Source organism: Micropterus salmoides, unplaced genomic scaffold (genome assembly GCF_014851395.1).
Source record: "Micropterus salmoides isolate LMB-PRFRI ecotype aquatic unplaced genomic scaffold, ASM1485139v1 Ms_hic_scaffold_5, whole genome shotgun sequence".
NCBI classification, from domain to species: Eukaryota; Metazoa; Chordata; class Actinopteri; order Centrarchiformes; family Centrarchidae; genus Micropterus; species Micropterus salmoides.
In genome coordinates, this window is record NW_024044237.1 from 30,864,293 (window position 1) to 30,891,901 (window position 27,609).

General features: G+C 40.4%; 1 protein-coding gene and 1 long non-coding RNA gene across 2 annotated transcripts in view; one reads left to right on the forward strand and one right to left on the reverse strand.

Moving 5' to 3' along the window:
- The window catches only part of spata5 (spermatogenesis associated 5), a 113,074-nt gene that overhangs the window by 13,090 nt on the left and 72,375 nt on the right, over positions 1-27,609 (forward strand). Inside the window, exons 11-15 of the mRNA XM_038699973.1 lie at positions 6,758-6,912; positions 13,336-13,545; positions 17,788-17,841; positions 18,147-18,226; positions 22,561-22,687. Coding sequence (XP_038555901.1) covers positions 6,758-6,912; positions 13,336-13,545; positions 17,788-17,841; positions 18,147-18,226; positions 22,561-22,687 — 626 coding nt within the window. The remainder of the gene's footprint in view (positions 1-6,757; positions 6,913-13,335; positions 13,546-17,787; positions 17,842-18,146; positions 18,227-22,560; positions 22,688-27,609) is intronic.
- Positions 3,256-17,427, reverse strand: LOC119889115. The gene is made up of 4 exons (XR_005442004.1): positions 16,238-17,427; positions 8,507-8,575; positions 4,191-4,278; positions 3,256-4,057 (listed from the first exon to the last, which is right to left on the reverse strand). It is a non-coding gene; the product is annotated as an uncharacterized LOC119889115 (long non-coding RNA).

A 27,609-nucleotide genomic window follows, 5' to 3' on the forward strand; every position in this document is an offset into this window, starting at 1 on the left:
CCTCCTCAGGCCTATAAAGAGCCTTAAAATGAAACTACCTGTGAAGGAAAAATCATTCTCATGTACAAACTGAAGCCCTAACCTTCAACAAGGGTTCACAAGCCAAAAAGATTAAGATCCATTGTGTTAGAATTTGCACATCCAGATCCGTTAAGAACATTATATAAAGACGAAGCCACAGGTAGCTGTTGCAGAACCTATTGCTTATACTGTGTATATAGAACAAAAGAAGAAGAAATTGGCAAATTTGGCGATGTGCTCATTCAAACAATAAGGAGACAGCCAGCTGAAGGTGTTGTATTTATATGTTTGCCCGATCCATGGAAAGATTTCCTCCGATATAACCACAGAGTCACTGATTTCTTTTGATCTTATTTCTCCTTACATTACATTGACTGTGTTCCCAGCTCATCACACAAAACAGCTCTTCATAATGAATCCCTCTAGGTGTTTTGTGTGGTATTGAAAGCTATCATGTGGTCTTGTGGAGCCTCACAGACTCTGGGCGTCTCTCTGTCGTCCTGTTGCCGTTCAAGATGCCGGTGCTAGCAGATGACTCATTTCCACAGTCTAAACAGTATAAATTGTGTGTGTGAGGGCTCACATTTGTTCAAGTGTATATGCGTCTGTGTGCTTGTTTGGTTTGTGCCACATCCGGACACACTGTTTACAAGCCTCTCTAAACAGGGGAAGCCCACTGGAACAAAAAGGCCAGTAAAATTGATTATTTGGAATAATAAACACACAGCTCTGCACTTTGTCCGCTGAAAGCTTTTTGGTTAGCCTCTTATTTGACGGCAAAGATCAGGCTCAATATTTAACATCCACTTCTCCAACTTAGACTAAACGGCCTAAATGATTTACTCGGTAATTGTGCAAAGTGATTTGCCTAACACACTTCAATCCTCCAAACCTAAATACTTACTACACAAATGGGGAAGAAAAACGTCGTCAAAAATGAGCCGTGTTTTGTGTGTTTGATATAAATTCTGCAGTAGAAAACTCAATGGGCCAAACACTGCTAAATGCTCGCTGTTGTTTACAGCGGCAGCTTTGCCTTATAAAGCGCTTTTCCCAACTCGTCTGTCCTTTTAAAGACACTTTTACATTTCAGGACAGGTCACATAATTATCAGTCGGATCAGCATGTGAAGTTTATTTGAGGCCTCTGTTTATAAAATCCGGAAATGTGCTGCTTGTACTCCTTAACCCCAGCACTTACCTTTACCCAGAGACAGCTGTGTGTGTGTGTGTGTGTGTGTGTGTGTGTGTGCTCTGTAGCATGTACTGTATGTGTGCGTGCGCATGTGTGTGTATGCCTGCACATATTTTCCACGTTTGGAGTGTGTGAGCACGTGTATTTGTCTTTGTCTGTCTTTGTCTGTCTCTGTGTGTTTGTGTGTGTGTGTGCACGCTTCAAGAGCACATATTGTGCTGTTTCAGCTCCGGGAACAGATGTTGGGTATTGTAAATACAGGTGCAAAGAGTGTTCAGGAAGCCCCAGCGAGTAATGAAAACGTTTCTGCGGTTTCGTAAAAGTGTAATGCTGAAAGTATTTCTCAATTCATCTGAGGACAGCATTGTTGGAGAGCTGTGGCTTGAGCTTGTCGGTGTTCGATACAGCGCTACACAGTACAACATAATGCTACACACAGTCCTGATTCTTCCCTGTTGAAATGTGGAATGCACTGTTGAAGTGCAGACTTCTTTTGACACACCTTCCTGGACTATGTGGGTGATGATCTGCTGTCTCTGACAATGGAGCTCTGTGAGGTTTCCCTTTTGAAGTCTTCTACTGGAACGTAACCACCGTACACTTCCTGCCTCATTTATTTTCTTCCTCTCTGGAAGTTGAGGGCAAATCTCAGACGTTGTTGACGAGTTTACTTCTGTACGGACAGTAATATATATTATTTTTTTCAACATAAGCACATTATCAAAATATGTATTTAAAAACGATCCCTTAAATTGGTTGCCATAAAGAATGGTGGACAAACTGAGGAAGAAAGCGTTTCTAAACTACTGTTAACATATGTGGCATTTCTGTACTGTGAGTTTTTGTTACCTATCCACTGACATACGTGCCGATATCAAAATATCTGTGAGAGGCTAACATTGGCTAATATATGTTAGGCCTATTAATCGTCTAGGCTCTACTGTGGATCTGTGTTGTCTGGAAGCTTTGGATAGGATTTTAATGACGTTCAAATGCAGTTGCGTACCAAGAGAAGATCTTTAGAGGTATAGTACGTCGCACCTGAGAAATGTTGCTGTGGAGGCAGTCCAACATTTTTACCCGAACGTGGCTGCTCTTGCATCCATGCTGACATATATCGGTCTTGTTTTCCCCATCCTGAGCATCAGCTTGGGACATCGCTAGTCTTCAGAGGTGCTGTATTTGATTACAGTGTACAGTATGCCCTCCTCATGTTGTGTTAATGACCATAGTGACCAAATACCCTTGAGTACTGGAAAACTATGACTGTACTCTGTTGTGGAACATAAACACACAGTTCCCACTCATTACCATTCAAGATTCTTTTTATGTTGTACATAAAGCACTTTGAAGTTTAAGCATCTCTGCATATAATGTTTTTTTATTTAGAGGTTTGATTCTTTATTAAAAGGGGCCAATTTGGTGTGAGGGTCAGCAGAGGTGACCCCTGAAGGCCTTGATCTGGGGGAAGGTCGACCCACATAATTAAGATCATCCCTGTTGAAAAACCACAAATAACAGTTCTCCTCTCTTCTCCCTGGTCAACCACAACTCTGTGAAATGAGTTCTCCCCTCTGTTCCATACCTAGTTTGGCCCCTGGTGTGATGTTTTGCAAATGCGCATTCTTGTACATTTAGGGGCCCCCTTTTTTTCTCAATTCCCACTAGATCTCTGGCGAATTCAAAGTATTCTGGAAAGGAGGAGTACAAAAAAGAAGAAGAAAATGAGTCCACATAAGGTTCTGATTAAATTGTGTTGTGTTGCCTCTCTTTTTCCTCCTCCCTTCCCATCGGATGTTTTCATAACTAAACCAAATGTGTGCTTGGAGTCAGCCAAGAGCAGTCAGGAGAGAGAGAAACCCTAAAGCAAAATGTTAAAGTCACATCGTTGAATCAAGTTTCCGTTGCCCTCTGGGCGTCCAGACTGGACTCAGAGCTCCGTGGCATATGAACCCCATTTCCCCTCTAGTCAGGCCGTTTCTCTGCAAGGCTTTTCATTACTGCTGGCAAAGTGCTAGATTCACTCAAGACTGTTTCAGATGATTCTTGCTGAAACATTTATTAAACATTTATCAGCTGCATTTCACTCCCAGAGGCTTTTATGCAGCCATGCTATTGACTAGACCCTTTAAACTAGCTGTCAGTCAGTGCTTATTGCTATAAATTATCATCTAACTTTATGTGCTGGATTGAGAATTGAAATCTAGAAATACAACTTCTGAAATAAGTCTGCAAGAGCTCCCAAAGGTTTTTCTATAAAGCATCATCTCTCGACCTGGCAGAAGACCTATCAATGCAAAACCTTTTTTCTTGAGTTGCATGTGTTTTTGAACAAGTGGTTGTAGGTGTTTACCTTGCAGTTCATTTTATGTGTACTTTTGTTTAAATGTCTCAATGTAAATATTAGTGCCTCTGTATAAAACCTAAATGATGGATAAGAATATCAATGCCTCCATGAGTACAAACAAAAGGTTTCTCAACTTGTGGGTCTTCTTTAGCTGTCCACAAAACATCTTTTATCTTTCAGAATATGATGAGAACATAGCCGTTACTCAGGTTTTCTCCCCTGATCCATCATCCTTCTAACATTGAAGCAGGCTGAGTCCCTCCACTTTCACAGGGTAGGCAGCTGATGGTTTGGGGTTAGTGCATATGGTGTTGTGGCTGGTGCTCCTCATCTCCCTCCTCACCCCAGCTTCCTTCCACATCCTGTGCTGTCTTGCCGTGTCCCTTCCACTCGGACCAGATGTTTTTGTGTAGCCTAAGCAGCTCCGGTTTGAAGCATTAATGCAGATGAAGAGCTGAAGCAGCAGCCAGGTGGAGTGATGGGATGTTTAGACCTCTGGGGATCGAGGGAGAGGAGGGTGGATGGACGAGGATAGAGAGTGAAAGAGCAAGAGAAAGACATCATGCACGAGGGAGCTGTGACTGGGGAACACATTGACCTCAGCTTGGCATGTTCACGGAAAACAAACCTGCTTGCATTAATTGTAATGCTCCTCTTCTTCTCTTCCTCCCTCTATGACCGTCCATCTGTCTGTCCCTCGCCTAGTTGGAAAGGTCCTGGAAAATATAAACAGGATGCAGTCATGTCTGATCGTAAATCCCCTCTCGTCTGCTCCCTGGCCTGCAGCCCTGGACCACGTCCGTTCCCCTCCAGCCCTCGCCACCCCAACTCCCGCCCAGATCCCCTTCTTTTAGCTCAGAAGAGGAAGCCAAGTGTTTCTGTGTGTACGTGCATCTGTGTGATATGTGTGCGTGTGCATCGGGAATGGTTGTCTAATATACTGTTACCCAACTCTGGGGTTGGAAACGTGGTTGTGGGCTGGTTTTGTAACTACTAATCATTGTCCACATTTAGCGTGTAATTCATTCAGAGAAGACCTGTCCTCCCACCTGTAGGGGTTAAATCTGCACAGCTGGACGCAAGCTGATGCACACATGGTGTTTTCAGCATTGTCGCAGTTCTATTTCTTTGCCTTTCTCACACATTCTTCTCTGCCTATTAAGTAATGATCGCATGCAATATTGCAACCAGACCTACCTGCGGACCATGTTTTTCTTCTGTAATGTGAATTTGAGTGCATTACAAGCAGAGAAAGACCAAAAAGATTGCCTTTGCATCATATGCTGAGGACAAGCTGCAAAAACAGGTCCTTTATCAATATATATTCCCTTTCTGACAGAGATAACAACTTAAGTGGTTGTTGAAGCAAGTTTGTTGATTAAAATATTGTTACTGACCTTGAAATACTGGAAGGAGAAAAAGAAGTTAATTTGAGCAAGGCACTTGACCACAATTTGATAGTACCTAATAGTAACCTAACCTAACCTAATAGTATGTTCACCAAACACTCAAAATCTGGGACTGTAATAGCCTGCTCTTCATTGTGAATAGAACGTTGCAGCCCAGCACAGCTCGCTGAGCTTCAGAGACTCCAAAATGCCCAAAAACTCAGCTTTATACAAATGTAAACAAATGATGCAAAAATGAGTGGCAACTACACGAGAGCCAATCATGCTTGTTTTAATGCCCACAGAGCCAGGTGGCACTTTTGGTTGTCTGGCAAAAAAAACCAACCTGGTTCAACTTTTGACAGCCGGCAAGGTAACATTATCCTGCAAGGTGTTGCGTTGGCCATTCCACAATTGTAAAACCCCTTCTCTTAATATTATAAAATTCTGCGCAGTGTTTTACCATCTTACAAGCCGTCAAACGCACATTTATGTCATTCATACTGGATGTCATGTTTCACCGGTACTTAAAACAACACAACCCTACCAACACAGCCCTATAAACTTTTTTTAATGCAGGGCTGATTTTGGCCATTTAGGCACAATTGCAATGGAGAAGAAAACAGAGCTGTAGTAAATGCGGAATGCTTGCTGAATAGCTGCTGAATTCATCCAAAATTTACTCAGAATACAAAATTGAACTTAAACAGCTGTATGTTTCTACAATGTGCAATTTTAAGCTTGGCAGTCGTATGTTTTGTTATGACTTCATCCTGTACACACACTGTACCTATTGACTTTTTAATCAAAGAACCACAAATTCTCCCGCAGCTGCTGGTTTCATTTCTGTCAAAGAGTTGAAGTGCTACATCTGCCAGTTACCCAACACTAGCTATGTAACATGGATGGGATCTTTACTATTGGAAAACTAAATTCCCATCACAGATTTTTTAGCATGATGCAGGAAGAGCATGCATATTTAAGAACCCTTCCTGTGACTAAGTAATTTTTTTTTGTAACTTCTGCTTTTGAAGTATACATAGTCACTCATCACCTGTGCATTTTGCGGTGCTGTCTGTTCCCAGATCGTTCTCCTTCAGATCAGTCTGCTATGACCTCTTTTGCAAGGCGAAACAAAAGCTCATTCTTGATATTGACGCATCAGTGTTTGTTTTGCTGGCTTCTTTTTGTTCAGATGCTGAAGTCTCTGGAACTAAGGGTATTCAAACCTTAAGCGCTTCAATTACACTTTCCTTCCCTTTGGCCTACTCTCTTTTCTCCACAATAATGCAGGCCCAATTATTTTCGCGGTCAAAAGGGGAATTAGTGTTCATTTTGAGATTTGCATTAGCTAGGCGTGTATCATCACAGCGTGTACAAGCCTGAATGTTTTGAATAAAAAGTTGGACTGGGTGCATGTGGCTTTGGAATGAAAACCCTTAAACCACTATGCCACTACCATTGCTTCTTTAGGCAAACAAACACCAGTTCATATCCCTTTTTATGCCTCAAAACAAAGTCCTTTATTTTCTAAATGACTCACCTTTTCTTTTGTAATACGTGGACCTGAAATTTTTTTAAGACACAACTGAAACTTATTTTTGATGTTGATCTTTTGGTCTCTTGACACCGTGGCATTATTATCTTGATTTTTCAGAGTCTAGTTCAAATCTATAAGTTTTCCTCAAGCCTGTGTCAAGTCTGACATGTTATTGATATATTTATTCATTTTTTGTACAGTGTTGAGAAAAGTTTCTTCTTGTGATTGAAATGAGAGATTTAAAATGTGTTAACTCTCTTTCTACAGGTTTGCATGCACTGAGGCGAGCACTAGAAGCTTCCCAACAACCGTCAGACCAGCAGCTGACCGGGACAGTGACCGTCACTCTACAGGACCTCCAGTGGGCCATGTCTGTTGTGAAGCCAAGCGCCATGAGGGAGGTGGCTATTGATGTCCCCAAGGTAGAGTAACCATTCTTGATAACTGTTCCCTCTCTTTCTGCCTCCCACTTTCACTCATAAATGCTGAATCTCTTTCTCACACTATCTCTATCTGTGACTGGTTCCACTGGTCGAAACACAGGAACAGTCCTTGAAATATTTCTTGGTCCCCTGGAAAAGTTCCTGTGGTGTAAACGGACTGTTAGTGTAAATCAAGGGGGGGTCTACAGTCATTGTGGTCAAGGAATAGAAGAAAATACATCAAATTGTAAAAGTGATACACTGAAACCTTCAAAAATTATATATAGTTTCTAAAGTTTGCTAAAACTTGTCTGTGTTTTGTGTTGGTTAGCCAAGAGGAATAAAAAATATGCAGTTGATCAAAAGAAGTAAGTACAGTTTATGAGCAATGTTTTAGAGCAGACATCACAAAGTACATCACAAGAGAAGACAAATTTAACTTACTTTAACGACTATAAATAGATTAAACAAAAGCATGTGTAAACAGGTGGGTCTTGTTTTTTTACAGGTGTACACAAATCTTAACGATATAATATGTAATATTTCTGTGTAAAAATGTCTAGACCCAGTGTTTACCGCACATTTATTTATTTGTGGCAGCCCGCCACAATATCAAGGCTGACCGCCACAATTTTTTACTCTTAAAAATGGGTGAACTCGTATTTCATTGTGCAGCTGCGCACAGTGCAGATATTCGCTCAGCCCCTCTCTCTGTCATTTGTAACCCTTACCAGAGATTTGTTCTTAAGGCAAGTGAATAGGGAGTTAAAGAGAAAAGAAGGAATGATCTTTATCGCAGCATGATATATAATTATCAAAAGTTCAAAATGTTAGTCAGATGTAGAAAAACAAAAAGAAACTATCTAAGAGTACAAAAGACATTTGCTTATATTTTAACTGAGACTGAGGGCTTCATGTCAGAGATGCACATGGATGCAGAGACCATCCCTTCACATGCCTGCCTAGTTTATGGCATCATCTTTACTGACACATTATGTATTGGATCCTTTGTTTTTAATCAGCATTAGTTGTGTCTCAGTTGCATTTAACCTTGCAGTGGCCCTGCGAGGAAGCAGACTGGTTTACATCACACAGTCTTTGCTTCATTTAAAGAACAAAACAAATGTATAACCCAAACAGCGTCACCACTTGTTGCCACAAGAAAATCTAAAAGCTCATCAACAGCAGCCATGCCTCCCTTTTACCCTCTAATGCACATTCAGAAAATCCCTTAACTACTCTTTGCACCTCTGACCACTGAATCACCAGCACTTAAAAGATGGGGTCGGGCTGCAGAAGAGTGGAAATGACCTCTTGGCCATTTTACCCTCCATTGCAATGAAGATGAATCACTTTGCTCTCAGCGGATGAAGGGAGAGAGAGAGCAAAGGGGAGGAGGGATGAGAGGACAGTGGTGAGACTCCAGGATGTTTTGGAGTTTGCATGTGCAAGACATAACGGACAGGAAGAGGGCTAACATCATCCTCCACCGGTAATTGAAAGCAGATCGGGTCGCTGACGGTTCCTGCCAGCAACCAAAAAAAGAGAAAGAGAGAAGAAGAAACGTTCTTCCAATCCCTTCACCCCCACTCACCTCCCCTCTTCTCTCTACAACGCTCTGCACTGAGCTCACCCAGAGACGTCCAGTCCTTGTGGCCGGTTCCTGGAAACAAGAGAGAGGAGTGAGTTTGGGTTTGGAATTTTTTTTTCTTTTATCCCCCTAGCGCAGCTCAGCTGAAAGGCCAGCCGCAGAGCCCCGGACTTGATTATATCCACATGAGTGCAAACATTTGTTTCTAATCCATTTTATATAAGAAACTTCCAGTGGTGCCGGATGAATACGCGCCTCGAGTTCCTCGGAAACCTTCTCAGACCATCTAGAGATTTGAGTTGTAGAGATTATGCCTTGCAATTTATTTTGTATTTATATGTAAATAAATTGAAAGTTCATTGTTAATCCTGTGTTTGTTTTGTGACAAGACATTCTTCCTCTTTTTGACATCTTTCTTGTTTACCCAGCATTGCTTTATTTTTAAATAATCATCCTCCACTGTGCAGTCTGGCTTTAATATTTTCATTTGGCAGTTGTATAACAAGCCCATTTATTCCTCCTTTTAAACTTACTCCTCGTCTCCCTAGAGTTTTTTTTTTTTGTCTGAGAAGTCCCCTGCACCCTCCTCTCAACCCCATCAAAGGGCCAGAGCCTGAGAGGCCCCTTGTAAAGTTCAGAAAACAACAGTAAAGATAATAACCGGGTCGCGTTCAAAAAGGAAGGGAGGGGAGTAGGGGGGAAAAACGCAGCACAGCGAGGTGTGAGTCAAAACATTGCCTTCTAATTCCACAGCGCTTCATTCGTGACAAAAACCACCGTGCAGTTAATGTTACTTTATATTGTTATTTCTTACTATGACTCCATTAGGTCTGCAGAGACTTACCCAAAAAAATGCAACAAAAAGGGTGAAGATGAGACTTTACAGTGTTGTGTTGTATATCTGCTTCCTTGTTGAAAGAGTCGAGTGATTTGTGTTCAAGTGATTGGCAGGTCTGAGGATGTTGTCCCATACCACTGAATCTGGTTCAGATAGCATTTCCAAGTCACTCTAAGAATTTGTTTTACTTTATGTTCTGTAGCCGTTGAGAGGGGTTTACTCGCTAGAGTTTTGTTATAAATTATAGGAATTTGTCAACCACATTGTCCACCCCCTACTTAGCACATAAACACAATTCGATACTGGGTAAGTGATCATGTAACAAATCATAGAAATATTTACTGAGGTGTTGCTTTAAGTTTTGTTATATTGACCTGTACTGTTTACTTGGTTGCACAGTGGTGCGGTGGTTAGCACTGTCAGCTCACAGCAAGAAGGTCCTGGATTCAAACCGTGGCCATCTCAGGCCTTTCTATGTGGAGTTTGCACACACGACTGTAAATTGCCCTTAGGTTTGACTGGTTGCTTGTTTATGTTTTAACCCAGTTATGAACCGGTGACTCGCCCAATGTCGGCTGGGATTGACTTATCCAACATGGATAAACGGTTGAAGATGGTGGATGTTTACCCGATAGCTTTTGTTGGTGCCCCAGAGAAAACTCTGACTTCTAAGACTTCAGTCTTTCTTGCTCAACAGCAACCTTTTTAAACAAAGAACTATAGGATATATTGACATTTCCTGTTGTCCGTCCCTCCATCCATCCTCCATCTGAAGCAGCGGGGGGGCTGGAGCCAATCCCAGCCGACATCAGGCGAAAGGCGGGGTACACCCTGGACAGGTCGCCAATCTATCGCAGGGCCACATATAGACAATCAACCATTCACACTTCAGGGTCACCAATCAATCTAGGCCGCATGTCTTTGGACGGTGGGAGGAAGCCACAGCACCCGGAGAGAACCCACGCAGACACAGCGCTACCCACCGTGCCACCCCGTCCCGTTGTTCATGTTTGCTTAATATTTGTCTCTTGTACCTAATAATAAACGCACTAATAAACGAGTATCCTTGAATGCACAAGCCACATTCATTTTTGTAGTGAATAACTTCTGTGAATATACAGCATATTTAAAAATAGTTAGCCAAAACAGTCCAAAACATGCATAGAGCACTGAACAATCTCAGCTCAAGGTCGAGTAAATAGCGTTCCTGTGCTTTCAACAGTATCACGCAGTCTTCATCAGCAGATTGCTCAGTTGTCGTGAAACTGTAGTTTGAGACTTTGCATTACTTTGAGCACTGGAAGTACTCCATACGCTTGTTTAAGTCTACATTGAATGAATTGAATGTAGCTTCTTGCATATCACTTCCCATGAATGCTTTTTGTATGACATCTCTTCTGTCTCAGTTTTCATTGCTTTTCTTTATTCTTCATCCTTCATCTGTCTCATTACCCGTCTTTCTCCTGCTCACCTGTTTCCTCTATTTCTCTTTCTATAAGTCCATTTTACTGCTGCTTTTATCTCTGCACTTCTTATTTCATTTCATTCCTCTCTGGGCCTTTAAATGAGCGATGTGGTTCGCTCGCCTGCTTCCGGCCTGTCTCCTAATCTCTGCAACACTCTCTCTCTCCGTCCACTCTCCTCCCTCCCTCCCTCCATCCATCCGTTCTTTCCTCACTCTCGCCCGGCGCTGTCCATAAATTGTTCGGTATTTACAGTATGTGGCCAGACGCCAGGTTTCCATTAGGTGCTTCGTTCCCCGGAGACGGCGCCGGTGGCCTGGGATGTGTTACCTCTGGATGGAGAGTGGGGAGGAGGAGGGTGAGGGGAAGTGAGCATGATGGGTAGAGAGACAGAGAGAGGGGAGGAAGTGAAAAAGAGGAGAAGGAACAGGGGTAATCAGCAGTGTTTAAGGGAGAGCGACAGAGATGGCATGATAGTGAAGGTCAAGTGAGAGAAGAAAATAAGAAGGGAGTGCAGTAGAGATAAGACAGATAAGAAACAGAAAGATAGGAGAAAGAGAGGAAGGTACATGAACACTGAACTTACATGCACTTACTGAAAGTAACCTGGTGACTGCTTGCTTTCTGTAGTTATCTCATTAGGGCTGCTTTATTAATAATGTTTTGATTAATTGTTTAATCATCAAGTGAAAAATCATCAAATGAGAAACAACACCCATCAATGTTACCAGAGCCCAAGATGACCTTGTCAAATAGCTTTTTGCAGTTTAAAATATATCCAGTTTACAATCATAAAATAGAAACAACTTGCAATATTCATAATCAAAATGTTTGACATTTTTGTTTATTCTGCACTTGCCCATTTTCAAAATGATTTGGTATTTATTTTCTGTTGATTGATTAATTGATTAATCAACAAATAATTTTAGCACTAAACTTGATTTCTTAAATGTAGAAACCAGATTTCAGTCATAAGGGTAAGAATCCACCACACTTAAAATGGGTGCTTCAGTCATTAAAGCAATTGTGTATTATTCATGTGGATCACAGTATTTGATATCCTGACTTTTAGACCTATGAGCCAATTTTTCAAGATGCTGGATCCTTCAATTCCCATAATGCAAGTCAATGCTATTTCCCACACCTGACAAAAAATTGAACTCTCAAGCCCAACCTGAGGTAACCCTGATTATATCATCTGAGTTAGAGAGAAATAGGGGATATGAAGGTAGATAAAAAGAGTGAGAAGGAGCAAGAGAAAGATGGGGGAGGGGTGGAGCATGGGGAAAAGATGTATGAAGGGAACAGAGCTGAAAAAGTGAGGAAGGGAGGGAAGATGGATGGGTAATGAAGAAAGACAGGGAGAATGAGAGAGAAGTCTGAGAGGGTTTTGGATGAGCGCTTCTCTTCTTATCTACTTTATCTCCTCCGGTTGTTCACTGCCGGACTCTCTCCCTCCCTTCCTCCCTCCTTCCATCAGTCAGACAGACAGCTGCTGGCTGACTCCCTCTGTTGTTGTTCACTCCGTCCAGAGTCTCCCCTCCGTTCCTCCATCTCGCTCCAAATATGCTTTTATATTTCACTTCCCTCCATCTGCCCCCGACCCCGTTCATCAGCCTGGAAGAACTTGTAGTTCTCTCCAATTTACTCAGGAGGTCAGAAAGTTAAAAGGTCCTCCATGCGGGTTACTTGAGAACAGCAGTGACATCAGCGTGCAATCAGAGTTTGTTTGGTCTGTTGCATTTATTGTTGGCGATGTCTTTGTGTTTGAGCTGCCACAGGTTAAGACTGTATGATACTTCAGAAGAGTCAGAATGAGTTAGAACCGTATCCTAGACCAGTGTTGATAATTTATTGGTATTTGGCCTGTAATTGTTGCCCACCTCCAGTTTAATACATATGATGCATTTTGTTGACTGCATGTTATTGTGCCACTGAACCTTCCAGACAGGTTTTCCATCTTCTTCTTCGTAACACTACGCCTTGTTATTTTTCTTCTTTCACTACATCATCTTCTTTGACCACTTCTTCTTGTGTCACCACATCCTCTTTTACTTCTTCCACTGCTCCTTTTTTTCCCCTAAGATTCTTCTACCAGCAGTTCTTATTGTCTACAACAAAATCTAGTTTTTTTCTACTGCGACATCTAGTTCTTCTTCTGCTTATACGTCTTATTTCTGTCCTCCTATTTGTGCTTCTTGTCCTTATTGCCATTTATGAATATTTCTCAATCAATGCACATTGTGGTCAAATGATTTTGGTGATTTTCTTTGTCTTGTTCAGCAGTTTCAATCAAACGTGCTTGTATTAGATTAGTCTTAAAAAAACTAGATCATAGAATGCGTTCATGTAACTCCTTTGTTATATGAAATGCCAAGGTTTATGCAATATTGATTTGTCTATGTAGATCAAAGGGTCTTCATTTAATCTCTTGCAGTTTTATATGCATCTTATAGCTTGCCACAGCACTGCAATGCAAATAAAAAAGATTCTGTCCTTTAACTTATTAATAAACAAAATTTCCCTTCCAGGTCCGCTGGTCAGATGTTGGTGGGATGGAGGAGGTGAAACTGAAACTGAAGCAGGCTGTGGAGTGGCCCCTAAGGCACCCTGAGGCCTTCACTCGCATGGGGATCCAGCCACCTAAAGGAGTCCTGCTCTATGGGCCACCAGGCTGCTCCAAGACTATGATAGCCAAGGCCCTTGCTAATGAAAGTGGGCTCAACTTCCTGGCTATTAAAGTAAGTTTTCAGCAATGAGTGATAATTCTATTTTCTCATTTGTAACTTTTATTTTCTTTGTCTAGACAAGATATAGAATTTTTTTTTTTTTTCTTGAGTGCAATATATGATGAGTTCCAAATAAAATAGGTTCTGGGCAAAAGTTATTATCCCAATCAATTTTTATACAGAAATATGAACAAATTTATTACAGGTGTATCATATTCTGGTTGAGGGATCTGCCAAAACACTGCATGTGGAAAGAAATACTCAGTTATGATGCAGGTTTAGTAATAGCCAACATGTTCTGAGCAGGTTTCAGATTGCAACCACTACCTTCCCAAGCGTGTGCTCGTGCCCGTGCTCAAACTAATAAGTGAGCCAAAACAGAGACTGAAAACAGATAATAATTTTATCAGCATGACGCTGAATTAATAACTCTATATATAACTCTAACTTTATCTAGCTGGCTGCCCCTGCCTATTGGTTTTAGAAACAAACTGCACCGCATTTGCCTTGTACCGTTACATCAGTTCTTGCAGGCTAAAATCAACACTTTGACATTATACTGGTACACATTAGCTGATGAAGTAATGTGGCAAGCTTTACAACTATAGTATTTTGCAAGAGATAACATTAGCAACTGGTCGCCATTAGCCGGCAACCTAATGTTATCTAACTTGAGCCAACTAAAACACAAAATCACAATATATTTCACCTGTTTGCAGTAATGTTTACCTGTCCAATTGGATGAAAGCCAACTTGGTTTTTACATCTCCATGACTCAAACGGCTGCTGGATGTTGACCGTGTTTTTGCCCAATGTAGATCAGATTCTCGTTTGGCCTGCTAGTTTTCAGTAGATAAAACTTTATTGTTGGTTTATCCTTACATGGAGTTTGTGTTGGAGTCCGTGTTGTACTTCGGGCCATTAGGGACTCGGCTATTAATTGAAGTTTTACGGTTGTTCGGAATCAGTAGGCAAGAGGTATGGGAGCGCTCATGAATGTCACAGCCAAAGAAAACCAGTGGATTTCGCGGAAAAATCTGACCTCATTTCTTCACATCGTAAGCAGCATAGTAGCTGTTCCAAGCGCCAGAGAAAGGCGTGTGGATCATTTTTATGTACGGTTACAACCTGTTCACAAATAAGCAATACAAAAGTGATTATTTTTAAAAATAAACTTCATATAGCTTTAAGTTTGGAAAATATCATATCATTCTACACTGACTGACATTATCATGTACAGTATAGTCTGTATCAGCTTGTTCATAGAAACTTTTATTGATTTGCAGTTAAATATTCAAACCCAAGAATCGTTTTTTTCTAGCTACACAATTACACCAAAGGGAAATTTTTAGGTCTTGTGCATCACTTTAGATATATATCAGCCTGGCATGTTTGGATTCTTTGGAAACACTAGGATTTCCGTTACAATCTAAAATAAATGATATGGGTTATGTAAATGACCTAGTAGGTCAGTGGGATTTAAGAGATTGATATACAGTACATCTAATATATTATACACATACCAAATAAAACTTAAATCATCAATACACTAAATACACAGTATATCAAAAATGTCAAAGTAGTAGTGGAGATGTTGTTTTGGCTGCCCAGCTTCCTCTATAGACCTATGACCCAGTGTTTGTCCCCTCTCATTCATCACCCCATCCTCTCATCCACCCCCTCTGTCACCCTCATCTAAGCCTGCCCAGACCTGTTTGACAGAGATTGATTGATCAGCTTGTTGAATTTTTGATCAGTGAATATTTCCAAATATGTTGACGTGCACGACGGAAAGCTTTGACAGAATCTCTCAACCAGGGTCATTAAGCCTTCTGTGATTTGTTGTGAAATGCACAACGTCACAAATCCAATTATGTTAACACTTATCCAGAGCAACTTCAGACTGACCTGCCTGAATGTTTTATTGGGCCACCATTTACAGAAAACAAACTGAATGTGCAATTGTAGTTGCCCACAAAATTGTCTAATTGTGAATTCACTGGAAGTCAGTTCAAGGCTGCTTTATTAATCATACATGGTGGAATACAAAGCATATAACTGGTGTAAGAAATGAAAGCAAAACACATCACATAATGGGAAGAGGATGTATTTTTGGGGAAATGCATTTACATTTACATGTTTGTGCTATTATATGGCAAAGGTGAGTCGGAGGTCAACAATCTCATGAACACATTTTTAACAAATTTGACTATAGGCATTATCTTGTTTTCAAATGGGTCCTGATAAGACCCTTTACAAATGTACAAAAGCTGAATTTTTTAATGTTTTCACTTTCACATGTATTGTGTTTGATACAAATGTGATAAAACTATGCTAAATCACTTTAAACTATTGTATTATAATTATGTGCAGCAGTTTTCAAGTCATCACAAAGAATATCTGCTTTTTGAAAAAGGTTAAAAACATCCTTCCCCTCCCCCTGAAAGCCGCTCTGCAGCATCTGCAATAACAGTATCAAGTTTTTCCAGTGCAGCCGTTGCTTTGACATAGATACGTTTACAGATTTAAATGTGGATATTACGACTCAGCCTGTTTCCTCTGTGTGAAAAAGCCCTATTATCATCTTGTCAATTTCAGTTTCCTCCCACTGCAGCCACTCAAACCCACTCATATCCGCATACGTGCACACAAACAAACTCACACACAACTTGTATCTCTACAGTGTCAATGGTTTTAAACTCACCATGTCCAGCCTTTGGCTCTGTCACAGAGAGAGGAATCTGGGATTAATGAGTCAACCTCCACACTTACTGCAGGAGACAAAAGGGCTGAGAGTTAAGTGCCGTCTCCTCCGTCAGCCCAGAGGTGTTGAAAGGGTGAATTGCAGGGGAGGAAGTTCTTGTGAGGGCTGAGTGGATGTTTGTCTGCTTGTGAGCAAGGTAGAGAAGAGGGACGAAAGGACTGAAGGACAAAGAGAAGAGAGGGTAGCGAGAGGGTTCAGTTAGTAGTAGTACTTGGAATGAATAAAATTAGTGGTGGTAGTAGTGGAACTAGTGTAGGGTGGGATAGCAGAAGCAGAGAATTTGTGAAAGTATTTGTGTACAAAACTAAGTTGGCTAAATCTGAAAAACGCAGTTAGTGTATGACAACAACATGCAGCAGCATAAATATCTTCATAATGTTTCTGAAAGGTTTACTTTCCATACTGAAATGCCTTAACAATTACAAAATTGTTTAATATTTTCTTCCTCCTATCTGTCTGCAAACAACAACATTCAGACTAGTCATTGTCTTGGCGGGTTAAGGCTCTATCACCTTTGAGCCATCATCACATTGATTTTCAGTCCATCTGAATTCACTATTTAATTGTTGTCATCAACATACTTTCCATTTCTGTTGTCAGATAACTAAACACATAGAAAATGATTCGAGGCTCATGAATTCTACCCTTTTAACCAATCGAACAGTATTTCTTCACTTCATGGTCAAGAATGCCAAAGACATGGCAAAACTGTAACTGTGTGTTGGATATTTGCATGTGACAGTGTTTTTCAGTGGCGTCGATTGAGGCTATGCAAAAACAAATTCAGCTGTCCATCTTGCACATATTGTTGATCTAAACTAAATGTGGTGCTTTGCTTTGGTCACAAATCTGACATTTTGCCTGTGAGAACATGGCAAAGATTATATTTTATTTGATGTGTAGCAATAGTGGCGATAAGAGTAGCAGTAATAGCAGAACTATTACTACTATTCTAGCAGTTTTGCAGAAAAATGGTACTGTTGTGCTCTGTAGCATTGCCAGCTAAATCAAAGCTATTACACACGGACATAAACCAGTACACAGTGTAAAGTGAACATTGAAACAGCTCTTCTGCCCTTCATGATATTCTGTGTTATCACTGTTTCAATGTGTTTTAAATCTCCTAAAGATGCCACACAACAGCAGCTGCTTCTCTGGTCTTTCACAGCGTTAGCTCTCAGTGTAAACCATCTACAAACACTGCCACCAGGTGATCCTTCATGAAACATAACCATGATTAGTCATGATGAGTCATGAGTGTCTTAAAGATGATAGTGTATTTACAGCTGCTTCAAATCCGGTACTTCAACCTCAGACATGGTCTCTCGGGATCCGTTAGTTCAGCATACTTTTTTCTTTACATCAGCATTTAATTTTGCAATGAAACAAGGAATAGCACCTTAGCTTGATTCATATAATTACATTTCTTGTTGTCAGCAAGTCAAATTATAGACCAAATCTTACCACTTAAATATCGTTTGATTTTTTAGGGTCCAGAATTACTGAGCAAGTATGTTGGAGAGTCTGAAAGAGCCGTGAGAGAGGTGAGAACATTTAACTTCCCTTACCTTATTGTAAAAATGAAAGGTTTGAAATGGTTTGTTGGTACTATTTATATTTTGGCCTAAAGTTATGCAATCTGCCGTTATTTTCTGGACCACGTTGACCTATCCAAACAAGTGTTGACTATTTTTAGTCGTTGATGTCATGAACCAATTACCAGAGGTTGAATTTATGACATTAATGAATGCTGTATTTCCTGTTTATGTTTGTGCTGAGATGATTCATTTGTCCTGTTAAGGATCTGTCGTGTTTTCCTCTCTTCTATTGTTTCCAACACTGCTTGCAGGTGTTTCGGAAGGCAAGGGCTGTCGCTCCCTCCATCGTGTTCTTTGATGAGATTGATGCTCTCGCCAGTGAAAGAGGAAGGTATAGTATGTTCTGTTTCTTAACACCATAGAAAGAGGCCTAGTATTGAAAGAAATGAATGGGAAACACACAGTTCCTGCCCACTTGATACATTTTCACTTCCTCGGGGGATTGTTCACTGTTGAGTGCTGCTACTGTCCACTGTTTACTATTTTCAGCACCGTGGTCATTCATTGTCCAGCGATGAAATGCACAGTCATCGCTGCGGTCTGCTTTAATTTACTATCCCTCGCCTCTGTCTCAGCTTGTCTCACAAAGATTTATTTCATGAATGGATGGAGCAAACATCCCAAAAAGTCTACATGACTGCCCTACCAAAGCCAGCCACTCAGTTCCCATGGTGTCCTCTTAGACTTTTGCGGCTTTTCTCTACCGAGAAACACAGAACACAGTCTTATCCGGAGGCGCTTTAGTGGGATGGCACTGGGAACATCTGTGGCTTAAAGGAAAGAGGACGGGGGGCGGACAGAGGACACAGGCCGGAGGCGCACAAACACTTCATTGTACCCGTCCACGGCAGATGGGGAAGGCCAAATATGCAGCATGCTTCCTGGTAAACCAGTCGATGAAACTAAATGGAGGAAGGAGCACAGAAAGGCCAACAGGCCGTCTCTATAACTTTTCCATGTGGGCCCTCGGTCAGATGCTTCAAATGCTATACAGCGTCTAAGATAAAACACATTTTGTGCCTCTAATCATGAACTGTAGAATTATATCTTTACGGTTGTGTTAAACAAACTTCTCTATACTATTCCTTCTCATTTTTTCCTATTAAAAACACCACCATTCATTACATGTTCTCAGTACAGGTTTTTGTAACCAAAAAATTCCTATTACTTAACCCCTATATCTAGTATGCTGTCAACTGTAGGTGTAACGGTTAATTTGTTACATTGATGCATTGATTATATGTTAAGCCAATTCAATATTTTGATGTGCTAAGAAACAATCAAATTGAATTTCCTTAGCTTAAGCGCTTTGAATCGCAATAATCACATGAAGCTGGTGCCATTATTGTTACTGCTACTGCTATCAGTAATATTACAACAAACTGCTGGTGTCACTGTGGCTACAACTATTACAATTACTACAACTATTGCTACTCCAGACAATGACATGTATGGTCAACATTGTTCAGGCTAACTTCTAACCAACAACAAGAAACATTTTTTTAGATAGTCAATCTTGAGCTCTTTTTAAAAAAGCTTTAAAAAGCTTCCATTTTGTCATCTTTATTTTTGACACCATTTATCTACCCTTATATCTCATCCACTTAACTCATCTGAACTACTACACTAAACTTAACCTTTAGAGGATGCAGTTTCCAAAGGAACATGGAACACAGTTTTTGTACACTGAGGTTAAGTGCGTTCTTGACTAATTTCCAGTGAACAGGATATGACTCTATTGCAACTTGTCATCATCAGTTACTTTTTTTGCCAGTGGGACTGACAATTTCTCTCTGCTTTTTTCAGTTTGATTGACTTTCCCCCTCCTTGTCTTGATGTGCACTTTTGTGAATAAACTCTGATTCTCCACCCAGCCAGCTTTCACCAATAATGCAGTACAGTGTCGGAGTTAGTCAGCTGGCTGCGAACGGACGTGGGGCTGGACCTACGCCTTGAGGCCGCTCGCCATTTTAAAAATGCACTTAGCACTGATCTATAAAGGTTATTTATTGGTCTTCACTTCCTGCCGTGTTTAATCAATGAAGTGGCTCACACACGCCGGCAAGAATTCAAAACTGTTGACACAACTAGACAGCCTCTGCTGTATAGTGTGTGTGTGTGTGTGTGTGTGTTTTTCCCCCCTCTCAAGGCAGGAGATGAGAAGCACCTGTAAATCTGTCAGCCTACCTTCTACGAGTTCAAACTGGTGGAATGAAATGAAGACAGAAAGAAGACAGGAAGAGAAACAGACTAGGGGGGGGCAAAAACAGACATAGATAGAGGTAGACACTGACAGATCAGAAAAGACAAGAAAATATATCAGGATTGACTGAATTGAAAACAAACTGACTGTAATTCTGACAGAGAACCTAGAAAAGAAAATGGAAGATAATTATGAGGAATGAAAGAAGGATTGTTGCATTTGAAATCAACAATGAATAAGAGCAAATGTCCAAAGCACTTTGTCACTCTCCCTCATTATCTGTCTTTCCCTACTCTCCTTTTTTTTGTCATCCCTCTTTTTATATTGCCTTCTTTCCTTTACTAACATCCTCTTTCCTTTTGTCTCTCCCCCTGTATTGCTCACTGTTTCTCACTGCACTTTCTCTCACCACCTTTATTCGTTCTCTCACTCATATTTTTTCACCTCATAATCTCTCTCTCATACCCCTTCTTTCTCCAATTCATCACTCTGTCCTCCTTTCCCTAATCCTCTTCCCTCCTTCCTACTCTCCACACTATCTCCCCTCACCCAAACTTTCTCCCTCTCTCCCTCCCTCTTTCTCTCCCTTCATATCTCAGTGACAGAGCGCCTTTGTGTTCTTCTGCAGCCTTGTCTCTGCTAATGACGTCTGGCACTTCCGCTGGCCCTGTCAACAGAGACTGTGTGTGCGTTTCAGCTGAGAAGGGTGGCTGTCTGCACTGTGTTATGGAAAATAACCACCTAGTAATGCAGTGACTAACACACTGATGGCTTTCTTAAAGGATAAGCCTGATGATATTTTTTTCTTACTGTCAACAAATCCTACTAAAAGTATTGCTGGTGTAGCTAAGCCTGATATATGTTAGTCCTCTGTGCCATAGAGCAGCATTGTTGTCCAAAAACTATTAAAAAACACATCAATGAGCCACACTGTTGCATGGCAGGACATGTTCCGTCATTACCATGAGCACACGCACTGTAATTTTTGTAGAGGCAATCCCACATTCACCGTCCTGCTGCCCCAAATACTCATTAGAGCATCAAATGTATATCAATCCACTGCTGAAAATAGTCCATCAAATGCACTCTCTTCCAGTTTCAGTAACATTTGCTAAATAAACACAGTGTCCAACCATTTTATTATTTATTTAGCCTTTTTTATAAAGAAACCTGTTTGTTTGATAATTTATTTAAAAAAACAAAAGGGGGGATTGTCAATCTTTTGCTTTTAGTTTAAATTTGTCCATTTAGCCATTTACGGAGCGTTCCATCTTTTATTCTCTCACTCATCGGTCTCACACTGAAGAAACGTGTCTCAATAATTTGAGTTGCCCTCTGCATAAAGTGAAATGTGTGCATAGCTTCTGTCTTCCACATCACATCAAGTTCATACACAATCTGAATCCCGTGGAAAAGAACGACAGTTACATTAAATCAGTGCTGTCACATACCATTCAAACATCACAAAATTTAGCCATCATATCTGTAATGATTGGACCGAAATCAAAATGTTGGCTTGTTAAGTGACACAGCGGATGCACTGCAAATGAACAGCACAGCGTCAGCTCTACAACACTTAGGAGGGTTGGGTTCAAAATATATACCAGTTATCAAAAGTGGGGTTTGAGTTAATGAATATCTTAAAAATTGTAACACACAATATCTCATACTGATCTTAAAGTATGGAAACATGGGCGGGATACACTCCAGCACTACATTTACAAGTCCAAACAAGGTGACATATTTGCTAACTTTGTCTAAAGGAAGGCTGCTTTATTTGAGAGGGATGACGTGTTTTCTGGTGCTTTGTTTTGAGTTGCAGTTCAGTAGGACGTCATTGGCAGGAAAGCTCGCTTTTGCTGCCAAAGGTTTTTCATTCTTTTTTTAAGAAGAATTGTGCTAATGAAAGAACCTGCTATCAGAGTGTCAGTGAAACTATTCAAAAGTTTCCCTACAAGCATTCAAGAACTGGAGGATTTTCATCATTATATAATATAGCAAATATTAGTGATGAATGAGAACGGTTTATGCGTGTGTTGTTTTGGACTCCCGAGAGCAGGAGTGAGTAATGATCTGATGATGATGATATTTGTATCGTCCATGCACATTCAAACACCATAAGCTAATTTCCATTCTCTCTCTTTCCCTCTGTTATTTAATTTGTTTTCTATAAACATTTCTTCTTTCCACCCTTTTTCCCTTCATGTCTTTACAGCATGTGCTGTCCCTCCTCCCACCAATACATCCTTTATCCACCCATCCATCAGCTATCTGTAATTCATCACTTTACACGTTCACATCTCATTTTTTCCCCAGTTTCGTACAAATTTACATACGTCCCTTTCCCTCTCCATCATCCATCCCTTCATTCAATTGTCCATCCATACATCAGTCTCATCTCTGTTTCCCTCTCTTTTGATCCTGTCCACTCATCTATCTTGTGTTCTCATCCACCTCTTCAGCTCCTCGGGCTCCGGCGCTGTAGGGGACCGCGTCCTGGCTCAGCTCCTGACAGAGATGGACGGCATCGAGCAGCTCCGAGATGTCACTGTGCTGGCCGCCACCAACCGGCCGGACATGATTGATAAGGTAAATGGACGCCGGCTGTCTTTATCTCCCCTTCCTCCTCTTTGGTCCCTGATTGATAAGGTTGAGGGGATGTTGTGGGTTTGTCTCTCTTGTCTCCTCCTTTCCCTCCCTTCGTCTGTTGTACATGATTGATAAGGTTAAAGGTCGCTTGCTCCAGCCTGTCTTCCTCGACTCTCCCTTTGGATGCAGTCACTGCATTGTTTCCAAAACCAAATACCTGCAAAACTAATGACATTCCCATCCGCCTCAGATGTACTTTGTGTATAGTACTAATAAACAGATGATGGATGGATGATCAAGATTCAGTTCAAGATGATGAACATGGTGAACATTATTCCTACTTAGTATCAGGATGTTAGTGCTGTAGTTGTGAGTATATTAGCATGCTCAAAAAACTGCCGCTCATAGAGCTGCTAGCATTGTTATAGACTCTTAGTCTTGAGCAATTAAAAAAATAGTTTGGTAACATTAGCAAAATTCCTATTTTTAGCTGGCGCTGAATCTTGCTCATGCCATGTCAGTTCAGGACAAACTCACAATTTAACTTTTATTCATATATCAATATTTTAAGTTTATCAACTTAATAGTTCTGCACCAGGGGCCGTATAACAGAAAGTTCCTATCTTAAGTCTTAAGTTAAGGTAGGAAGAGTCTAAGATAGGATTTTTCCCAATTGATAAAAGTCATAAATTTGGTGTTACAGAAGCAAATCCTAACTATCCTGTCTCATCTTACTCCATCTTATCTCAGGTTCGGAAATCCTAAATACTCAATCCAACATCGGTTATCAACTGTTGTGTCTGTTACCTAGCAATCAGTGCCACTTTTCTCATCTCGCGAGCTAAACGGCTTTAATTGCTGTTTTTTGGTTTGTTTTCTTTTTAATGAATCATACACTGAAAAATGGAGCAGAAACAGTAGCTATCACTGAACGACATAAACCTGTACTCTTCTCGGGAAGGTTAATAATGAAGGTAAAAAATAATAAGACTGCAGGCTAACGTCATCATATTTTTCATGTATTTCATGAATTTTACGATCTCCTTCTATAAAAGACTTACTTTTGATACAGCAAGCCTTTACATTGTGTTGTATAATGAGACATGATCTAGTGTTACATCGCCTATAGCCTTTCTACTAATGAGTGTTGTGTCATCACATCAATTAATAAGTTCCGCCTGTTGACAGTTTGTTGATTTTGTAAAAGCATTAAAGAAGCGGCCATGTGGATTAAATGAGTTAGCAAAACTACTTGGTGGAAAAGTAAAATTTAGGACAGCTTAACAGTTATCCTAAATTTAGGAAACTTAGTTTATTTAAGATTTTATGAAGTTGCTTCTGTAATACACTTTTCCTATCTTAAGGAACATTGACTTAGGAACTTTTAATCTGTAATGGCCTTATTCCTAAATAAGTTCATAACCCTTATTATCATGGTTACCAAACAGTTAAAATAGGATCTGCAGGTTAGGTTTCTGTAATACGACAGTAGCTTGTAAAAATTAGACCTGGTGTGTCAGATTCATTTAATTATCATTTTACACCAATTTCCAGGCTTTAACTACATATTGTGAGCATTAATAAACTACAGAAGAGTAACAATTTCACTTCACCTTACACTACAGGTGGGAGTGAAACGTTAGTCTCTTTTTTTTTTCTTTCTGCTTCCCCTTCATGACAGTTTGAGAAAATAAAGATACTACGATCAGTCTTTTTATTCCTTTACCCCCATCCATTTTCTATTTTCTACTCTTTTATCTCCTTCTCTTCCTCTTCCCATCCACAAAAGCTTTCTTTGGTCTCTTATCCACCCATCTCCGTCCTAATGAAATTTCCTGAGTGCTGATCAAAGACGGAGTCTGTGGCTTGTCAAAAAGGACACAGCAAAGGAGAATGTCGCAGCGCTTCTTAAGCTCCTTCTCAAGCTGCTGTCTGTCTCTGTCTTTCTTCTGTCTTTGGGTCTCCTCTCAATTTACTTAAATATACTTTCATATCTGATGCTGTAAAGAAGTGTTTTTTTCTAAAATAGCATTAATCCTAAAGTAAAAGTGAAAGCTCTTGTCTTTAATCTTTAACTTAAGTTCAAATTTCCCTTTCAGCAGTTTAAAGAAACCAGGATTTTCATTTACATGATGTTTGATACATGAGATTAGTCCAGAAAGTCGATTGTAATCCACTCATTTAAGAGCATGTAAAAGTACTTTGCATCTCTTTGAGCTCCACTTTGAAGACAGAATCATCCTGTAGTTTGAGCTATTGATATATTTTCATTTTTCTTGAAATTGGAGTTTTGTATTATATCATTACATATTTTCCTTATCTCCATACACTTGCCATTGTCTATCTCTTTCAGCTATTCCATACAATGATAATTTTTTTATCCTTTACTTTTATACATAATAATCACATATATCAACTACGGAAAGATTGTCAAGAGCCAGTGCATCATCAGCTGTTTTATATAAACTGGCAACTGCTAGGAGAACTCCTCTACCCCCCCCCCCCCCCCTCATGATAGCCCACTTGTGGAGAATTGATCCATCGCTGTGGTGGGGGATTGACAGCAACTTCCTCCACCTCTGCAAATGGTTGCAGATTTCAAACTCGATTAGCGGTATGGTGGCTAAGAAACAGCCTGAGTGTGTTTGCATGTCGGAGACAGAAAAAGATGCATAAAGAGAAAAAGAGACTTAGAAAGAAACTCTCTACACAGTAGGTAGGGGATCAAGCCCCAGGGTGGACAGATGGGAAACCCCAGGCGTCCTTCCACAAGTTGGCCTCCCTCTCAGGAAGTGGTCTCCTGGGCAGCTGAGAAATCAGATTACCTCCTCCTTCCTGCACCCCCTAGTGTGAGAGTGTATGTGTGTGTGTTTAGCAAGGTTAAAGTCATTTGAATAAAGAACCTATGACATGCATTGGGAAAGGAAGCTGCCAAATGGACAGATAGGCACCCCCCCTATCCTTTTAGCACCCTACCCGCCTTTGACACCACCGGCGCTGACAGGAGATGGGCGGGCATTTCCATACCAATAGCAGGATATGATGGGACAAATGAAGATTAATGGGACGCTCTGGTGTCAATGAAGTCATTGTCGACTCTTGGTGTTAGAGAGGAGGCTCCTGGGGGCCTCAGCTGTTTGATGGACAGTTGTGAGGGGTGGAGAGAGGAAGAGAGGGGAGAAAGTGGGATTTACTTCAGGAGCAGGCCTGATGTCTATCTCTTAACCACTGCTACAGGACAGTGGGGATTTCACAAGTTTAAACAAGGTTGATTTGAGTTGGGAAAATCTTTTTGAATGTCACAATAGTTTTTATTTTATAAACTGAATTAAGTTATGAATCATAAATTATATAGATTGTATAGATATAGATTATATAGATAGTATATATTCAGATCATAGTCTTTCATGATATTTAGGAAGCACTGTAAGAATGTGAACTTTTTCTGTACTACAGTTTCTTGTTTGCCAGCCGAAATTTATACCGCAGATTAATTAGTCAGGCCGCAATGGATAATATCTTAACATAGTTGATTTGTATATCATTGTACATATGCCAATATCAAAAAAAATCTATTGATATCAAGATATGGATTTCAACTATATCAGCCAACCCTAATTGTTTGCACTCAAATTCTAAACACAAGTCATTTTGCTCAACACCAGAACTTGTGATAAATCTTTTTTTGTAATGGTGAATATACACTCAGATTCTTTTTATTTGTTTTGGGATACAGCCATCTTACCTCAAGGTCCATTCGTAGTAGTTTGGGAACTTGCGATCAAATCTAACAGTCTCCCTCAGCATATGGAGATTGCCAGTTTAGATGTTTCCTTTTTTAAGGACTGCTCATATTTTATTTCAATGGAAAGTTGTTTCTTTGTATTTGCTCTATATAAAATCTACACTCTGATTTAGACTCTACTCTTTTATAACTAAGACATCCTGTCCTTTTGCAAATGCAAAGTCATCCGACATCCTCTGGCCTTTGTATTACATCAGTCACACCTTAACAATTAATAACAAAAGGTAACAAATAGATAGTTTTCACACAAGCACACAAATTCCTACTACTTCCTCTCGCCTTTGTATCACAACAGCGATAAATGTAATGCACATTATTCACAACTGCAGACTAACCTGATTAATATGTTCTTGTGCCAAACACATTCACACACGTTACCCTCTTTAACTTCTACAGCATCATCTGTTACTAATATAACTAATTGCATAAATTTAATGTAACAAGTGTGCCAGTGAGACAGTGGCCAATGTAAGTAGGTTGCACCTTCTCCCCCCCTTAAAAATAACATCTTACACTTCCTCTTTCCTTTGTATTGCACCAATCACCCAAGCCCACCTCTGACCCACTGCAGGCTGTGGGGATTGATTAGCACCACCAGGAATATTTATCCAGCCTGTTCAGTAGGAAGAACCCCCTGTCATTCTGTTTGTCGAGCAGCTGTCCATCTAATTGATTGAACACACACACACACACACACACACACACACACACACACACACACACATACACATTCAAACAAGATGTCCCTGTTACCATTTGTAGTTTGTCTAAAACTAAATTTTGACTTGGTTTTTTTCTCCTTCAGTTTGTTGGTGTTGTGAATCCATTTGTGGCTTAATCCCCAGAAAATATAGTGTTGGTTTGTTGTTTCACTGAATAGCCTATTTGTTTACCCTAATATGCGCCGGGCTTCATCTATGCTATTAGGAGGCAGGAGTGCTTACAGTGGAGAAGATTACTAGCAGATGGGTCTTTGTTTGGGACCAGAAGTTCCCAGCTGGGCTCTTATCAGATCAAGGAGCAAAAACAGAGGCAATAGAATTAGAGTTGGAAAGACAGTATGTTTATCCTGATACTCTGTAGGAACACTTAACATGGCTGCATTTCACAGCTGTTA